An 18447-nucleotide genomic window follows, 5' to 3' on the forward strand; every position below is an offset into this window, starting at 1 on the left:
GGTTTCCTCAGTGTGTATGCCCAGAAGTGGGATTGCTGGGTCATATGGCAGTTCTATTTCCAGTTTTTTAAGAAATCTCCACACTGTTTTCCATAGCGGCTGTACTAGTTTGCATTCCCACCAACCGTGTAAGAGGGTTCCCTTTTCTCCACACCCTCTCCAGCATTTATTGCTTGTAGACTTTTGGATAGCAGCCATCCTGACTGGCGTGTAATGGTACCTCATTGTGGTTTTGATTAGATGTTTTAAAATATAGATTGGATTTTCCTGGTGGCTCAGTGGTAAAGAATCCACCTGCCAATGCAGGAGACGCATGTTGGGAAGATCCCTGGGGAAGGCAATGGCAACCCACTCCAGTGTGCTTGCCTGGGAAACCCCATGGACTGAGGAGCCTGGCAGACTATAGTCCATGGTTTCACAAAGAGTTGGACATGACTTGGAGACTAAACAACAACAAAAAAATGTAAATTATGTGTAAAATAATATGTTAATTCAGGATATTTGCTAGTTCTCAGGAGAGAAAGACTAGAAAGGAATTAAAACCAAACATAAACAGAGTTTTAAGTTACTTAGCATTAGACTAAGATCATGGCATCTGGCCCCATTACTTCATGGCAAATAGTTGGGGAAACAATGGAAACAGTGACAGACTTTATTTTGGAGTGCTCCAAAATCACTGCAGATAGTGACTGCAGTCATGAAATTAAAAGACGCTTGCTCCGTGGAAAAAAAGCTATGAACAACCTAGACAGCATGTTATAAAGCAGAGACATTACTTTACCAACAAAGGTCTGTCTAGTCAAAGCTATGATTTTTCCAGTAGTTGTGTATGGATGTGAAGGTTGGACTATAAAGAAAGCTAAGCGCTTTCTTTACAAAGAATTTATGCTTTTGAACTGTGGTGTCGGAGAAGGCTCTTGAGAGTTCCTTGGACTGCAGAGATCAAACCAGTCAATCCTAAAGGAAATTAGTCCTGAATATTCATTGGATGGACTGATGCTGAAGCTGAAACTCCAATACTTTGGCCACCTGATGGGAAGAACTGACTCATTTGAAAAGATCCTGATGCTGGGAGAGATTGAAGGTGGGAGGAGAATGGGATGACAGAGGATGAAATGGTTGAATGGTATGACCAATACGACGGACATGAGTTTGAGTAAGCTCCGGAAGTTGGTGATGGATAGGGAAGCATGGTGTGCTGCAGTCCATGGGGTCGCAAAGAGTCAGACACAACTGAGCAACTGAACTCAACTGACTGAACTGAACTGAGCATTATTTATGAATAACAATATTAATGTGAATATGAATCAATTAGTATAAATATTAATCTGAAAAGTAATATGAACTAATATTACTATTAATCTGAAACAACTATCAATAGAACCAGATGATGAAGTTATTTTATCTTTTCTCTTCTCTTGTAGATGTCAAATAGTAATTTTAAAATGTTAGAAATCTTTAGATTTCTGCTTTATGGTGCCAGGAAGGAAATTAGAACTCAGTTTAAGTTATTCAGCAAGTCAAAAAGATTTAGATAATTGAGAATTTCCAGTTCATTTTTGCTCCAGAAGTTTTAATTTCATCACAGTACCAAATTTCACAAGGAATGGTGAATATTTATAGTATATGTGGCTTTTCATACACATCTTTATTTAATTGTCAGTTTCATGTATTTGAGCTTTTCAGTGAAAAGACTGGCAGCTGAATGTTTCCATAAAGATAAGGCACTTCTGAATATTTATGAATAAGCAACAATAATTCCACCAAATTGGACTAAATTGTGTTGTGTTTTGTAGTCTGTGTTGTGCTTACATACTATTGTCCATGTGCATTTTCATCTACAATGCAAAGTATTATAAATTATCTTAATTTGCAAAGAATATCTCCATTATACCTCATCACCAGCAATTGCCAACCACATTTACAGAACATTCAAATTAAAGGAGGATGAATTTGGTAATAAACCTTGAAAAGAGAGCTTGATTTCCATTTTTATTTTGATAAATGATACGTGGTAAAACTCAAAAGTGGCTGAATCTGAATAATAAACTGAATATTATGGCTGGTAGAAGGAATTCAATCTTGTTACTTTTGAGCAGAGATATTTTAAATGCACTCTTTACTATGCAGAGTCATACAAAATATGTCCTAAATGTTTTGTTAATACTTTTACTGTTTCTGCTTCTGTTATTGCAAGACTGACTTACTCAGCAACCTCCAACCTCTTGTATGACTCTTTTTGAAGTTGTTTGCACTTTCCTTATTTTAACATGTTTCCGCCCAAATGAGGTTGTCACAAATTACTCCATACAGGAATTTCCTGCAGTTTTTTTTAACTATCATAAATTTCAATTTTTCATCAAAATTACTTTAGGTTATTTTGTAGTTGTCACCTAGAGATAACTGCCCTGAGAATCACATGTATTCATGAACATTATTGAACATCTGTTATGTGCCAGATTTTGTGCTGTGAAGGCTTTGTGGGAAAGAGAAAAAAGTGAAATAAGTCCAATCTATAGGAAAAAAAGAAAATAAACAAATGATTGTAAATTAATGAAGATATGTGAAATAGTTCTATTGGTTGGCAAAGGAAGGAAAGATAAAGAACCCTCCAAAGAGACTAAGAAGAGGCTCCTTATGTTCTCCAAGAGCTAAGGTAGCCCTCAACATACAGAATTTAAAGTATACATTTGGTACTTTTAGCTGTACATTTCTGGTAATTGTATGCTTGTTTTGACACTCTAGGAAGTCAGTACTACAAGTTAATGACTTGTCATCAGTGAGCTAATACATGCTTTTTTGCTTTCTAGTTCAAATTTAGATTAATTTGGTCAAGAATCTATGCCCCCAAAAGAGATACAGATCTCTTTTTGATTATCATATGATTTAAGATGCACAAAAGTTATTCTCTTCTCCAATATTATTTGTCTTCAAATCATAGATTTCCCTCATCCATTGAGCTATCTAGAATTTTATCATAGTCCTCTAGTCTCAGAAGTTATAATTGATATAATTTAACATCTAGTTGGGAAATAATGATGGACAAGGAAGACTGGCAGACTGCACACCATGGGATCGCAGAGAGTTGGACATGACTTAGTGACTGAACAACAAGCAGTTAATTATCTTTGTCTAATTATATCATTTATCTTGTTGTTGTTATTATTGTTTAGTGGCTAAAGTCAAGTCTGACTCTTTTGTGACCCCGTGGACTGTGGCCTTGCCAGGCTCCTCTGTCCATGGGATTTCCCAGGCAAGGATACTGGAGTCGGTTGCCATTTTCTCCTCCAGAAAATCTTCCTGACTCAGGGATCAGATCTGTGTCTCTCACATTGGCAGGCAAATTCTTTGCAATTTTGTCACAAGGGAAGCCCATCATTTAACTTACATTTATAGAATTTATAAAGCACTAAGTACTGAAGAGTTCTATAGCTAGAAGATTTAGATTTTTGTAACTAGTGTCATATTTGATTTACCTTCTGAAGTACCCTTTTCTAGTTCTTTCAGGATCTTAGGTGCAAATTGTGCTATGACTGCTTCATTTTTAATATTCACCCTTATTAATTTTATTCTGAATAGGCACACTAGGTATACTGGATCTAAAGAGATTAATTATTGTTTAAGTGATAGAATTGATGAATTAAATATAATAATAGTAATACATATGTCAGCATCCCTTTGACCTAGTCCTTACCTTTGTAGTAGCACAATGCAAATCAGATGGAAGAACATACCACATGACCAGGGACAGGCAACAAAGAAAAATGGGCTTGCTGTGCTTGAGAGAGCTATCTCTCTCTCTCCTCGCCTGAAAGGAGGAAGAAAAAATTTTGCTCTTCAGAGGTGGGATAGAAATAATTCTGTTCTTATTCTAACCTTAGTAATGTAAATTTAGGGTTTCAATAGTCAGATTAACCTCCTGTGTCTCCAGTTTTTATAATCTAGAGATTTCTGTCAAGTCCTGGGTCTCATTCTTCCTGAAGATGTAAACACAGACCCCCTCCAGAGGTACCTTAATCTCTCTGGATTTCTCTCACTACTCATATAAATATATCTTCTCAAGATCACAAGCTTCTAGCTAAAGTCATGTGGAAAGCCCCAACTCTTCAGAAATCAAAAATGTTTATTTTATGAACTACTTTTTTTTTCTTGTGATAAATTTTGAAAGTTGTGTATTCTGAAGGCAGAATATAAAAATTCAGAGTTCTTCAGACTGATTACTGGGTTATATTAACTCTTGCTAGTTATTTTAAATATGTCTGTTTCATTTTCTTCCAAGACTATAAAAGTAAAGCAAACTAAAGTTATGTTTGCATTGAACGTATTTGTTACTTCAACAGTTGTGGTTTCACATATTTTACATGAATTTTAAACTTTTTATGATTTGATCCTAATAGTTACATTGGTCAGAATCTATTAGTTGCAAATCACTTGAAGCAGGCAAGAATGTTAGTACTATAACACGTTATGATATAGTCATAGAGACCATGGGATATCATTGCTAAATTTGAATAATACAACAAATTTTAATTTTTTGAGAGGAAAAAAACTCTCTCTGGTGACTGTATGCTATCAAAATTAAATACTTTAAGTAATAAAACAGGGAAAAGTGTGTAATCATATTAAAAACAATAAAAGGGATGATTTGTGCAGTTTTAAATCCTCCTGTTAAATTTTGTCTTTAATAAATTTATATTCTTCTCATAGGTTTTGAACTTTCACATTGTGAGGATCCTGGAATTCCACAATTTGGATACAAAATCAGCGACCAAGGGCATTTTGCTGGTAGCACTATCATTTACGGATGCAATCCAGGCTACACTCTCCATGGAAGTAGCCTTCTCAAGTGCATGACAGGGGAGAGAAGGGCATGGGACTATCCTCTGCCGTCCTGTATTGGTAGGATACTGTTTTAGGTTTTCTTGCAATATTTCTATGGAAGTGTTATTAAAATATGCTGTACCTTTTCAAGTTATTTTATTTCAAGTCCACACCCAACTCATACCTTAATCAAAAAGTTAATGAATACATAGCTCAAATTTGTGGTAAGTCAGAGGGTTCTTTTTATAATCAACGAGTACATTCTCTTTTGGGTCAAAAAATAGTTCATATGAAGTCATTATACTTATCCTATCTTGATATAAAATTTAACTCACTACAAAATATGTTGAAACTCTTAACCATACACATTTACTGAATCTCATTGACCAGATTTGTTTTAATACACAAAATTAATGCTTATGCTGGTATAAAGGTGGATTAAAAAAACTAAATATTCTCAATAACTTCAAAGACTTTCTCTATATACATACGTTTTCAAAAACTAAGAAAGTGTATATGTTTTCCTTATTTTATGTATCATGGCATAATTAAATGAATTTCAATAAGAAAAGGCATGTGAGAGTTGGTCATATAAGATATATTGCCTACATGAAATTTTAGAATGATCATTTTCTCTCCTATGTATAGCTGGAGAAGAATTTTATTACTACCATCTCATAAATCAATTAACAAATAACTGGGCATATGTGAAAAAGAGGGTGGATAGAAAAGTGTTGATAAAGACCTCTGCTTTTTTTTTTTTTTTGGTCCAAATATAGGTGCCAGGCTGGATGGAATACTAGGACAACAAAAGGAAAAAAAACAAAAACAAACATTTAAACAAAACACAAATTCCTCAATAGGGAACAAACAAGATTCTTTAATGATTCTTATTTAATGGCAATTGTGGTGGCACAAATACATTCTGTGTCAGGCTCATATGGATAAAATTGACTTAATTTTTAAAAAAGATTTATTAAGTGTAATTCATATTGAAACAATTCCACATGTTTAATGTATACAATGTGATGAATTTGGATACCTGAACATTTTGAGATATATTTTAATGTTTGTTAATTGATATAGTCAAAACAGGAATTTTCACAAAACTTGATAGACTTCAAATAAGAAAGAAATGAAATTCTAGTTATTAGAGGTCTTGCAACTAATTGTAGTGTTTTTGATAACATGAGACTTCTATTGGTTTGTTAAAACATTGATGAGCAGAAAGCAAACATTCTTTTATCCAACCAAAATGCAATTATACTGCTTTCCTTTCAGATGCATCTGAATTTTGGATAGATTATGAGGATAAACCTAAAATAACAATCACCCTAAATTGACAAAGCTTAGGATTCTGGAATATGACCAACAATCAACCTGCTGGCATTGGTTATGAGAAAAATGTACACTGATTAATTCTCTCTGAAGTTATATTCTTTGGTGTGAATATCAAATATATTCAGAAAATCATTAAGGATTTCAATAGCACAAAACTATAAACTCAAAAATACTGACTTGCTCTGTTGTCTGTAAAATTAAAATCACAAACTAATACATTAAAAAATATATATTTTCCTTATATGTTGAATCGAACTGAAGACATTTTCATTTTTTGGAAAACTTCATGCAAATAGAATAACATTTGATCTAGGATCAGAAGATTTAATTATTTTTGTGACAAATCAATGCATTTTATGAATCTGCCAAGACAAAATTTAGTAATACCACTGCTCAAGCCCTCATGAGAAGGGTAACCTTTTTTTTTTTTTTTTGTAAATGATAGATGATCAGGAATAAAAGCTTAAAACAGCTGGATACATAATGTGTCATACTGATGATTTTCATGACAGTAGAAGATGAAATTCTATTTAAGATGGTGTTCTTTACTGTCAGTAATTAGAAGCTTTACCACTTGGCCTAAAATCATAATTATCCATTCCTATTAACCTTAATAATCTATTATGGTTATATTTTTGCCTTGGTCAAATAAGAAAGTTTTTCTTAATTATATGGATTTTTCTAGGTAATTATGCTTCTGTAGCTTATACATTGAGCAAACAAAAATTAATTTTTAGGCACCATAGCCAAAGGTATTTAACCTGCACACCTTCAATTTTATCTGTAAACATTAGACTTCTGACAGAATATGAACTCCAATGTTACAGCATATCACACTGGTTTATTTGAAATCAAATAGCCAAGTAATATTTGTAACAAAGAAATATGAAGAAAGAAAGAGCTATGTTTAAATTCAATATAAAAACAGTTCTCAAAGCTCCAGTTCTTGGAGTTGATTAAAATTAATCTGGCAGATGTTGTTTTTGTTCAGTCACCCAGTTATGTCCAACTGTTTGTACCCCATGGACTGCAGCATGCCCGGCCTCTGTGTCTCATGCTATCTCCCGAATTTTGCCCAAGTTCGTGTTCATGGCATTGATGATTCCATCCAGTCATCTCATCCTCTGATGCCCTCTTCACCTACTGCACTCAGTCTTTCCCAGCATCAGGGACTTTTCCAGTGAGTCAGCTGTTCGAATCAGATGACCAAAATACTAGAGCTTCAGCTTCAGCATGAGTCCTTCCAATGAGTATTCAGGGTTGATTTCCCTTAAGATTGGCTGGTTTGATCTCATTGCTCTCTAAGGGACTTTCAAGAATCTTCTCCAGCACCACAGTTTGAAGGCATCAGTTCTTTGGTGCTCTGCCTTCTTTACAGTTTAGCTGTCACAACCGTACATGGCTAATCAGAAGATTATAGCCTTGAATATACAGACCTTTGTCAGCAGAGTAATGTCTCTGCTTTTCAACACACTGTCTAGATTTGTCATAGCTTTCCTGCCAAGAAGCAATCATCTTCTGATTTCATGGTTGCAGTCACCATCTGCAGTGATTTTAGAGCCCAAGAAGATGAAATCTGTCACCACTTTCACCTTTTCCCCTTCTATATGCCATGAAGTAATGGAACTGGATGCCACAATCTTAGTTTGTTAATATTTCGTTTTCAGCCAGCTCTTTCACTGTCCTCCTTCACCCTCATCAAGAGGTTCTTTAGTTCCTCTTTGCTTTCTGCCATTAGAATGTTGTTATTCAGTTGCTCAGTCATGTCTGACTCTTTGCTACCCCATGGACTGCAGCACACCAGGCTTCCTGTCCTTCACCATCTCCTGGAGCTTACCCTTAGAATGGTATCATCCTCGTATCTGAGTTTGTTGATGTTTTTCTTGCTTATCTTGACTCCAGCTTGTAACTCATACAGCTTGGCATCTCTCATGATGTGTTCAGCATATAGGTTAAACAAACAGAGGGACAGCAGACAGCCCTGTCGTACTCCTTTCTCAATCTTGAACCAACAATTTGTTCCATTCAGGGTTCTAACTGTTGTTTCTTGACCTGCATACAGATTTCTCTTGAAACAAGTAAGATGGTCTGGTATCCCCACCTCTTTAAGAACTTTCCACAGTATGTTGTGATCCACATAGTCAAAGGCTTTAATGTAGTCAATAAAACAAAGATAGATGTTTTTCTGGAATTCCCTTGCTTTATGATCCAGCGAATGTTGACAATTTGATCTCTGGTTCCTCTTCCTTGTCTAAACCCAGCTTGGACAACTGGAAGTTCTTGGTTTGCATAATGCTGAAGTCTAGCAAGCAAGATATTAAGCACGACCTTACTAGAATGGTAGACGAGTGCAGTTGTCCAATGGTTAGCACCTTCTTTAGCGTGCGTTCTTTAGTACGACCCTTCCCGGGAACTGGGATGAGGATTGGCCTTTTCCAGTTCCTATGGCCTCTGTTCGGTCTTCCACAGTTACTGACATATTGAATGCATCACCTTAAGGGTATCATCCTTTAGGGTTTTGAATAGCTCTACTGGAACCCCATTTATTAACAGCAGTGCTTCCTAATACCCACTTGACTTTGCACTCTAGAATGTCTGGCTCTGGATAACTGACCATAACATCGTAGTAATCCCTTCACAGATCACTGTCTTGTCATGGCGAAGGGCCTTGCATAGGCCAGTGAAGCTGTGAGCCATGCTGTGTAGGGCTACTCAAGACAGTTGGGTCATAGCAGCTAGTTCTGACCAAATGGGATCCACTGAAGGCGGGAATGGCAAACCACCCCAGTATACTTGCCGTGAGAACCTTATGAATTGTATAAAAAGGACAAGTCTGGCAGAATGAAGTATCAAATTTGTTCTCCTCAGAAATATGTCAATAATAGTGAATAAATTATTAAAAATGATGAAAAATGAATTATTACAGTTACAGCATTCTAGGTTGCCCAACAAAGTTCTTGTTACAAAATGAGAAAAACCACAGTAAGTGACAGTAACTTCTTAAATATATATATTTTATTTGTCTTAAAAATAACAAATTTATTATTATAAATTAAATTAATCTAACATTATAATACAAAATAAACTTGCTTAGTCCTCTATAGGTGTGTATATCAGTCAGGGTTTACCGAAGAAAAATAATCAATACATCTATATGTGATCTATTTAGCTATCATCTATCAAAAAATGTATTTATACTGAGGAATTAACTCATGCAGTTGTGGGGGCTGACAAGTTCAAAATCCATAGGGAAGATCAAAACTAGGAAACTAGGGCAGGAATTAATGATGCAGTCTTGAGGAAAAATCTTCTTTTCCAGAAAACTCAGTTTTCATTGTTAAGGCCTTCCAATTGATTGGATGAAGGCTACCCACATTATCAAGGGTAAAGTCAGCTGATTGTAGATGTTAACCAGGTCTATAAATAGCAACACCTAGACTAGTGTTTGATAAAATAACTGGGTACTACAACTTGGCCAAGTTGACACATAAAAATAACCCTAATATTATACTAAAATATAACATCTAAAATCTTTGAAGCAATTTTATCTATATGAATAGAGCCTACAAATTTGAACCATGATATTCAGTTGTTATTCAGTCTTTTCCGAGTGCTGAAGCTTTGTCTTTGACCTTTGTTCTAATAATCAAAACAAAACAAAAATTCAAGATGCTTAGTTTACCATTGCATTTGAGTAAGATAATAACTGCAGAGAACAAGAAAATAAATGTAGTAATATATTCAAATATATAAGCAAAAGTAAAATACCTTGGATTTAGTTTTATTTTTTGGTAGTATAGTAATTTGGAGAACGTTCAAAAATATATTATTACACCTTGTGATTTTTAAGATGTAGAGAAGTAGAGTAATATACTAAGTAAACTACTTTATTTCTCTCTTCTCTAGCAAGAGGATTCTTACTATATTATTTGCTTATCAATGTAAAATCATTCCAGTTTTCCCAATATATTAAATATTATTAAAATGGAGAGGGAATTCCCCAAAAGATATATTTTTCTAATTATATTGTATGATGATGTTTACATTTTTAATTTGGTGAATTTTATAAAAATTTGAGACTACTTTAAATCAAAATGGAACCAGGTTTAACTGAAGTAAAATCTAATAAAAATGCTACTTTGACTTTTGGGAGGTTAAAAGCAAAAAAGTTTAGAGTGATTGAAAGGGGAATAAGAGGACAATGAAATTTAGAAGGCCTGAGGGACCTGCAGTAAAGCTTAGAGGTAAGGTAGTAAGATGATGAATTAGTTAGCCTACAACCAGCTATAAGTGAGCAACTTGCCATCTGTTTCCCCTTGTTGCATTAACATTATTTTGCCATACATCTTAAAAAGTTTGAAGCCTAAACTCAGAGCTTTTGAGTGTGTACTTTTAAAATTCCCTAATTGACTTATTATATTTTCATTTATATTATCTAACTTGAGATACTTCTTTTATTGTACAATGTGTTCTTACTTTAATTAATACCTTAATCTGAGAAAGCGTATACACATATATACTTTCAATAAGAGGAGAAATCAATCCTTATTTTCCTTCAGGTGAAAAATATATACTCGAAAAATTTGTAGATGTTTAGAAAGATTAAACTGTGATTTAAAATTGAATTAATTTTTTCTAGCTGAATGTGGAGGTCGTTTTAAAGGAGAGTCATCAGGAAGAATTTTATCTCCTGGTTATCCCTTTCCATATGACAATAATCTGCGTTGCATGTGGATGATTGAGGTAGATCCAGGAAACATTGTCAGGTAAATGGATTTTATCTTTTCAAAATGACTGAGGAATCTGAATTTCCTGATCAGACCCTATATACAATTAACATTAAGATTTTTCTTTTTTTTTTAAACCATTGGTAAAGAAAAACATGGTTTTTATCTATTATAGAATGGGGGGGGAGTATTGATAAGCATGACGTATTAACTCATAGGCCACAACATTGGTTCATATATCCCCTTAGAAACTCTTCAGTTAGAAGAGGGCACAAAAGATGGGAATTTTCCATGCTGCTTGGGAGTTCTACTCTTTCAATTCTTCATGATTTAAGATGCTGTAAATTCAACAGAATTCTGAGATTTTTAAAAATTAAAGAAGAATTTTTGATATTAAATTGTAACCCAGATTTAAAGCTGTGACAATTCACATACCAAACATGGATGTGAGATATATATAGATATAGATATACACACACATATATATATATAGAGAGAGAGAGAGCGAGGCAAAGAGAGTTGAGTGTTTTGATATAATTGGATTTCTAGCTTTTGGATTAGGCACAAGAAAATTTGATATTAATTTTGACTAGACTAAAGCAAAATAGATTTAATATGAAACATTTTTTTTTTTTTGTGCATTTTTGTGGTGGGGGCCATTTTCACATTCAGGAAGTTTCCTTTTACTTTACTTCTTTTTTGAATGTGAACTGTTTTTGCATTTGTGGAGTAAATCTTTGATTCTGATAAAACAAACACACCAAAAACCTGATATAGTGGCAATAACACATACTATGGCATTAGATAACTTGAGTTCAATTCATGATTCTGCCACCCTTAGGGCAGTCTTATTTAATCTGAATCCCACTTGCCACCTTTGTAAAATTGAGAGGAAACTTGTTCCTGCTTCACTGGGTCGTTACAACAATTAAAGGAAGAAAACAGATGTGATGCATTTTGCACAGTGAGCGGCACATATGAGCTCCTCTCAAATGCCACCTGTCGTTGCCACAGTTAAGTCATGAACACTGAAAAGAATGTATAGGTAGGTCTTCCTTGGGTTACATGCTGATAAACTGAACATAAGTCGAAAATGTCATAAATTGAAAATGCATATAATATAACTAATTTACCAAAATCATCACTCCCCCTCGCCTACTCTAAACATGCTCATAACATTTACATTAGTCTACAGTTGGGCAAATCATCTAACCTGAAGTCTATTTTATAATAAAGTATTGAGTATATCATGTAATTTTATTGAATACTATACTGAAAATGAAAAACAGAACTGTTTTATGAGTGCATTATGGTTGTAAATGTGTTGGTAGCTTGTTTTTGTGATCTTGTGACTGACTGGGAACTTAGTTCCCTGGCGCTGCCCAATGTCTTGAAAGAGAATCACAACTGGGAAAAGATCAAAATTCAGAATACAGTTTCTACTAAATGTGTATCTCTTCTGTACCATCTTAAAGTCAAAAATTCCTAAATTGAATCATCATGTGTCAGGGATGGTCTGTATACCTAAAGTTTTTATAATTGCAGAATTGATATAATAGTATATTTAATCATATTCTAAAAAAAGTATACTGTTCAAGAAAAATGCATTTAGTTTGTATATACATTTTGCATTATTCATTTTATTTGATAGAATAAAAGGAATATCTAGTATAAGCAAAGATGTTTTATAGTCTTTATTTAAAACTGGATCCATGTTTAAAATAATCAGAGATATATGGTTCTCCCACAGCCTGCAGTTTCTTGCTTTTGATACGGAAGCATCACATGATATACTCCGAGTTTGGGATGGTCCACCTGAAAATGAGATGCTTTTAAAAGAAATTAGTGGGTCTCTTATTCCTGAAGGAATCCATAGCACTCTCAACGTAGTGACCATTCAGTTCGACACAGATTTTTATATCAGCAAATCTGGATTTGCAATTCAATTTTCAAGTGAGTTTCTTTTTTTAAATAAAAAATATAGAAATGTTACTTAAATCCTTGTTATTTTACTACTTAAAAAATTTCATTTTTAAAATTTTTATTATCTTTTTTTAATTTTATTTTTTGATTGGAGGAAAGTTGCTTTACAATGTTGTGTTGTTAATTATCTTAAATATCCTTATTTCTCTTCTTCTTATTCATCTAGAGTTAAGATAAACCATAGGCAAAAGTAATACAGTTAAGTTCTAATTAATTAATTCATGATTGGTACCTTCTCTCCAATTATCATACCAAGTGTCCTTAAAGTAAAGGTGGTATTAAAGTTAATTCATCAAGTGAAATAATTACATTATGCAAACTGATAATTTGAATTTACTATAAAAGTATATTTTAAAATGTAAAATTTTTAGAGATAAGGAAGGGAATGAGTATTTGCCATTACAAAAAGCAACCCTACATTTTTACTAATTTTATCTTCTTCTGTTAAAGATCTTAATTATATATTCACAGAAAACTTTGACAAAATATTTTAAATCTACTTTTACATTAAAGATTTCCTACCACAATGAAATGTCATTCACTCTAATTACCAGTGTTGATGGCTGTTTTTTTGTTTTGTTTTTTTTTGCTAAGTGGTTAATTATATGCTATTTCTTAAAAAAGATTTTGGTTTCGTGGCTGAAAAAAATAAATGGGAACCCAAAAATATTTAGTTGCTATTTTTTCACTATTATTATCAATACACAGTATCTCTTTGAGAAAAATATCTAAGGGATCTTCTAATTGCATAGCCTTAAAAATCCTAGTAGTTGAAACTTACTGAGATTTCTAACATCATCTATGGAAAGAGTGCAGACCAGTATTCTTCATATGTGCCTTAATTCAAGTCTTGGCTTCTTAACTAATTGCTGATTTTGGGCACTTCACCTCATCACCTGAGTCTGAGCTCTCTAATTCACATAGGGATAATGATGCTTATTTCATAAATAGATTATTAATATTTAATATGATCATGTGTGCACAGTACTTAGTATTGAATAAATAGTTGGTGCCCAGTGAACTATTATCACTATATGAATAAATGTAAAATTGGAATCCTTTGGAAAAAGCATGAAGAATTTATTTAATGACTGGCCTGAAAATACATCACTTTAAGTTAACAACTAACAATACAAATATATAATTAACTTGATATGTTTTTTGTTCGTGAAAGATGATTGTTTGGCATAATCAACTAACATAAGTAAATGAATTGTTTTGTGTTATAAATAAGGCTCATGTGAGCGAGGTTTACATCAGTATAGGTGAGTCACTGTCTTTAGATTTGCACCCTTAGTATATCTTTTGAGACAGGAAAAAAAAAAGGAATGAAAAAATAAGAGAATGATTATATAATTAATGAGCATAAAGGACTTCTAATTCTGAAACATACATTAAGCAGTTTTCATATTTATATCGTGACTTTCTAATTTTTTTGAAGTTAGGGACAATATGTCAGCAAACTGTTTGTGATATCTATTTGATTTCAGTTATTTATGATGATAGTTTGGCAACTAACAACTCTCCTTTCATTTACCTTAAATTAGTAAGGTTTTACACTTTAGTGGTTATTGTGATTAAATATCTAAATGCAATCATATGAAAAGGTGCTTCAGGCTATTGTTTGTGAATGCCAAGTGCATCCGCTTAATAGAAACAAGCTGCTTTATATGCATTTCTGGAAATTTTAATGTGCATCTGTCAGTGAAATTAGAAATATATTTTTTACATTTATTGTATCTGTAGGTCATATTAAAGTTATAGAAACAATGTGTATCCTACCAGAGTTTTAATAAATCTGCCTTCATAATATTCTTTTAAGATGCATAGAAATATATATCATTTATCAGAGACTAAAACTGATTCACTATAATAAAATTACCTTGATAGTTAATATATTGTGAATAATATCAATTCAGATTTCAAATGCGGAAGGTTTGTTTGTTTGTTTGTTTGTTCATGAATGATTTCTTGCTTGGTGCCAAGAATCACACTGTGCTGTGCATAGTCACTCAGTTGTGTCTGACTCTTTGTGACCCCTTGAACTGTAGCCCACCAGGCTCCTCTGTCCATGGGGATTCTCCAGGCAAGAATACTGGACTGGGTTGCCATGCCATCCTCCTGGAGATCTTCCCAACCCAGGGACTGAACCCAGGTCTCCTGCACTGCAGGGGGATTCTTTACCATCTGAGCCACCAGGGAAGCCTGTTAAGAAGAGTGTTAAGTACTTTGCATATGGTGATCTCATTTCATGCTCACAGAGGCCATATGAGATATACTGTGCTGATGCTCAGTGCTCAGTCGTGTCCAACTCTTTGTGACCCCATGGACTGTAGCCCACCAGGCTCCTCTATCCCTGGGATTCTCCAGGCAAGAATACTGGAGTGGGTTGCCATTTCCTTCTCCAGGGAGATACTATGTCATCCCCATTTACCAAAAAAAATACACTGAGATTCAGAGAGTGAGTTACTTTATTCAAGGTCATACCCTAGCAGGTGTTTGCAACTGTAGCTCAAATCCACCTCTGTCTGAAAGGAGATCAACACTGTTCCTGGTGCTTAGTAAATACCTAGCAGTCACTATTGCTCATTAATATTCCAGAGGAAAGACAAAGATTTTAGCTATATTTATTAGTTACAGTGAAGTTCTACAATTTCATCAGCTTATCTTCTGATTATGCTCCCAAGAACTGCATCTAAGATCATACTTCCAAAAAGCAAGTGAAGAAGTGAGATTTATACAAGTGAAGAAGTGAGATTTATACAAGTGAAGAAGTGAGAAGAAAGAAAAGTGGTAGTATGTGCATTCCCATTTAAAAGAGACATTTGCCCCCTCTGGCTATCGTCATTTCGCCCTATAGGAAGACAGATTCATTTTAAAGTGGAGATTGAAATATGTTTTATGTAAAGTCCTCTAATTGTCAAAGAAAGCAACTAATCTTGAAGAGATCATTAAGGTACTATAGTCCAGTAAATCACTTCTGTCGGTCAAATTTGGCTTGTAGGTCAGAATATGGCACTTCAGTGCTTTATCAGAATTTCTCCTTTTCCTCAAATAAATCTGTCTCATGTTACCCATTTGTTTGTTCATCTGTTCAGTCTAGGGGAGTCTATTAAAGGACCAGATATTAAGCATATTTATCTCCAAATATTCCTCAAGTGCATCTTTCCTTTCACCCAGGCAGTCGTCTTAGTTACATACACACACACACACACACACACCCTGTACTGTTTTCTGTCCTTAAAGTTTCTTTTACTTTAAATGTTTTCCTGCTCTTTTTTCAGAAATCTTGCACTTTCTTCCAGACTTGGCACCAAGAACTCTATTATAAAATGTTTTCTGACCTCTCCATGAAACATTTAAAAATGTTTATAAGACCATCTATTTCTTAAAGCTTTCTCTGACCTCTCTTTATAAAACGCATTCCAGCCCATCCTCTAGGCACTTGCTATAGTTTTTTCCAAGTAAAGATGAGAAAACATGGATTATCTGTTCACTGTTCCAAAGATGTTTTAATTATGTCAACTTTGCCTCTCTAAATGTCTGTAAAGAACAACCATTTTATTCAGGGTGATCATGTAATTTATTGTTCATATCTAAGATGATTTTTGAGAGTAACAGGGGACATTGTTAGAAATTAAGCTGAACAACAGCTGTAAACTAGAACAATACTATCCAAGTCAGTTTGTATCATTATTTTAATTGAGTCAGGTATGCATTCTGTTCTCTTTCCACTCTCCATCACCACCACAATGCCTGTTCCTCTTTTGAGTGAATAGCTGTCAAATAATAAGTAAAAAAGGGATGAGACAGCCAATAGTAGCAAAATAATCTTAAGCAACAAAATACAATCAACAAAATGTATTTCAGTAAACTTGGTACAAAGTGAGTGTAACTGAAATGTAGATCCCATACCAACTTCATAATCATTGTCAAGACACTGTCAGCAGCCTCATGCCTTCTATTTTACAATCTATGCATTCTTGATAGTCTGTCACTTTGCCACTTGGTGTTATAGTCTGCAAGGCACTTTTGCTTAATCAGAGTTTCTTAAGACTGACATCGCCACCTCATGCTGTCTTATGTTCTGTCCTTGGTTTTCAGCAGTCAGCCTCTATATCCCCTACTTAAATTTGTAATCTGCTTGTTCCATCCCACTTTAGTTCCTCAGGGAGGATATCTTTAGGTATCATGCTGTTGTTTGCCCACAGAATAGTTGATTTTATTAGAGCATTTTCTATGTTCTTCACTTTTAACCTCTCTGTTAAGAATTTGCCCCTGCTGGATAATACAAGATACCAAGGCCCAAAGCTTATAACTGTTGAAAATTCTCAAGGAGATGGATTCCTTAATTATGAGAGGTTGATGTCTCTGGCCTTAAAGAACTGTATGGTGCCCTTGCATTCGTCCCCATCCTCATTATTACTGCTTGCATTGCTGTAGCCACTCACTTCATTATCTGTAGCTAGACTTTTATCTACATTTCCAACTGACTAATGTTTTGAAAATATAAATCAGACATTCCTCCTCTGTTTAAAATTTCTTAATGGCTACAAAGTCATATTTTAAAATTGTGAAGTTATGTTTAAAGCAATTTGCACCCAAATTACCTGCCAGCTTCATCCCTCACTATTCAGTTACATACATCTAGTTGTCTAACTATACCATCCTGAGGAGACATTGGCCATTCACATTTCCAGTTCTGTTGCAAACTTTCTTCCATGTTCCTAGTACATTTATGTCCACATTAAAAAATCCATAATTATTAGTCATTTTCTAAAGCCCAGGTCAAATGATACTTTCATTACTGATGAACTTCTAGACAGAATCAGTCACTTCTATATCTGCAGCTCCCTGATCCTATGTGTGTGTTATATTAGAATGGCTATATAAACCTAGTTTGCCCAAGCCAGTTCTGATTTATGCCTCTTTTCCAGGCATCCTGACCTGTTTGGCATTTGGGCTGTATTTTCTGTTTTTAACAAAGTATCATTATTAATATTTCTGTTAAAATAGCTGAGGTATATTTATTAGCTGTCATCTTTGAATTTGATCTCATCTAGTAGTGTGTGAGGTATATTCTCAATGCCCAGAGTAATTATAATGCATGATTAATTTTGAAAGATAAATATTCTGCAAACCCATCTATATTTTCCAGTCTTTTGTAGATTTCAGGTAACTTAAACTTTCTTTTCATGAGTAACATATAGGCCACTTGAGGACAAAATGAAAATATTCTCAGATATTAATGTCTAACCCATTCTGACCTTGGAATGTAGTGGGAGAAGTATTTGATGCTGTTGCCTTACCAGCTCTTTTGTTTAACAGCAAGTTATGTCATAATCTATGGCTTGAAAGATACATAAAGCTGTCAGGCCTTGAGTTAGCCAGATAAGTGAGAAATATGTATTCTTGAAATGCACACAGAAGTAGAAGTTGAACAGATGTGCTCTAAAGCTATAGTCTGAATGTCTTTGTTATTTATTTTATGGGGTATTTTAACAATAATTTACTTCATCATAGAAATATTGTTTTATTATTTTACAATAAATGTTTATGGTAGTTGTGGCCTTAT

General features: G+C 34.0%; 1 protein-coding gene across 3 annotated transcripts in view; it reads left to right on the forward strand.

Annotated features, from left to right (window-relative positions):
- Positions 1-18447, forward strand: part of CSMD3 (CUB and Sushi multiple domains 3) — a 1326016-nt gene that overhangs the window by 989399 nt on the left and 318170 nt on the right. For all 3 annotated transcript variants that reach the window (XM_061122845.1, XM_061122846.1, XM_061122847.1), the window contains 3 exons: positions 4708-4899; positions 10802-10928; positions 12640-12842. In XM_061122845.1, the coding sequence (XP_060978828.1) occupies positions 4708-4899; positions 10802-10928; positions 12640-12842 (522 nt within the window). The remainder of the gene's footprint in view (positions 1-4707; positions 4900-10801; positions 10929-12639; positions 12843-18447) is intronic.

Source organism: Dama dama, chromosome 21 (genome assembly GCF_033118175.1).
Source record: "Dama dama isolate Ldn47 chromosome 21, ASM3311817v1, whole genome shotgun sequence".
Taxonomy (NCBI): domain Eukaryota; kingdom Metazoa; phylum Chordata; class Mammalia; order Artiodactyla; family Cervidae; genus Dama; species Dama dama.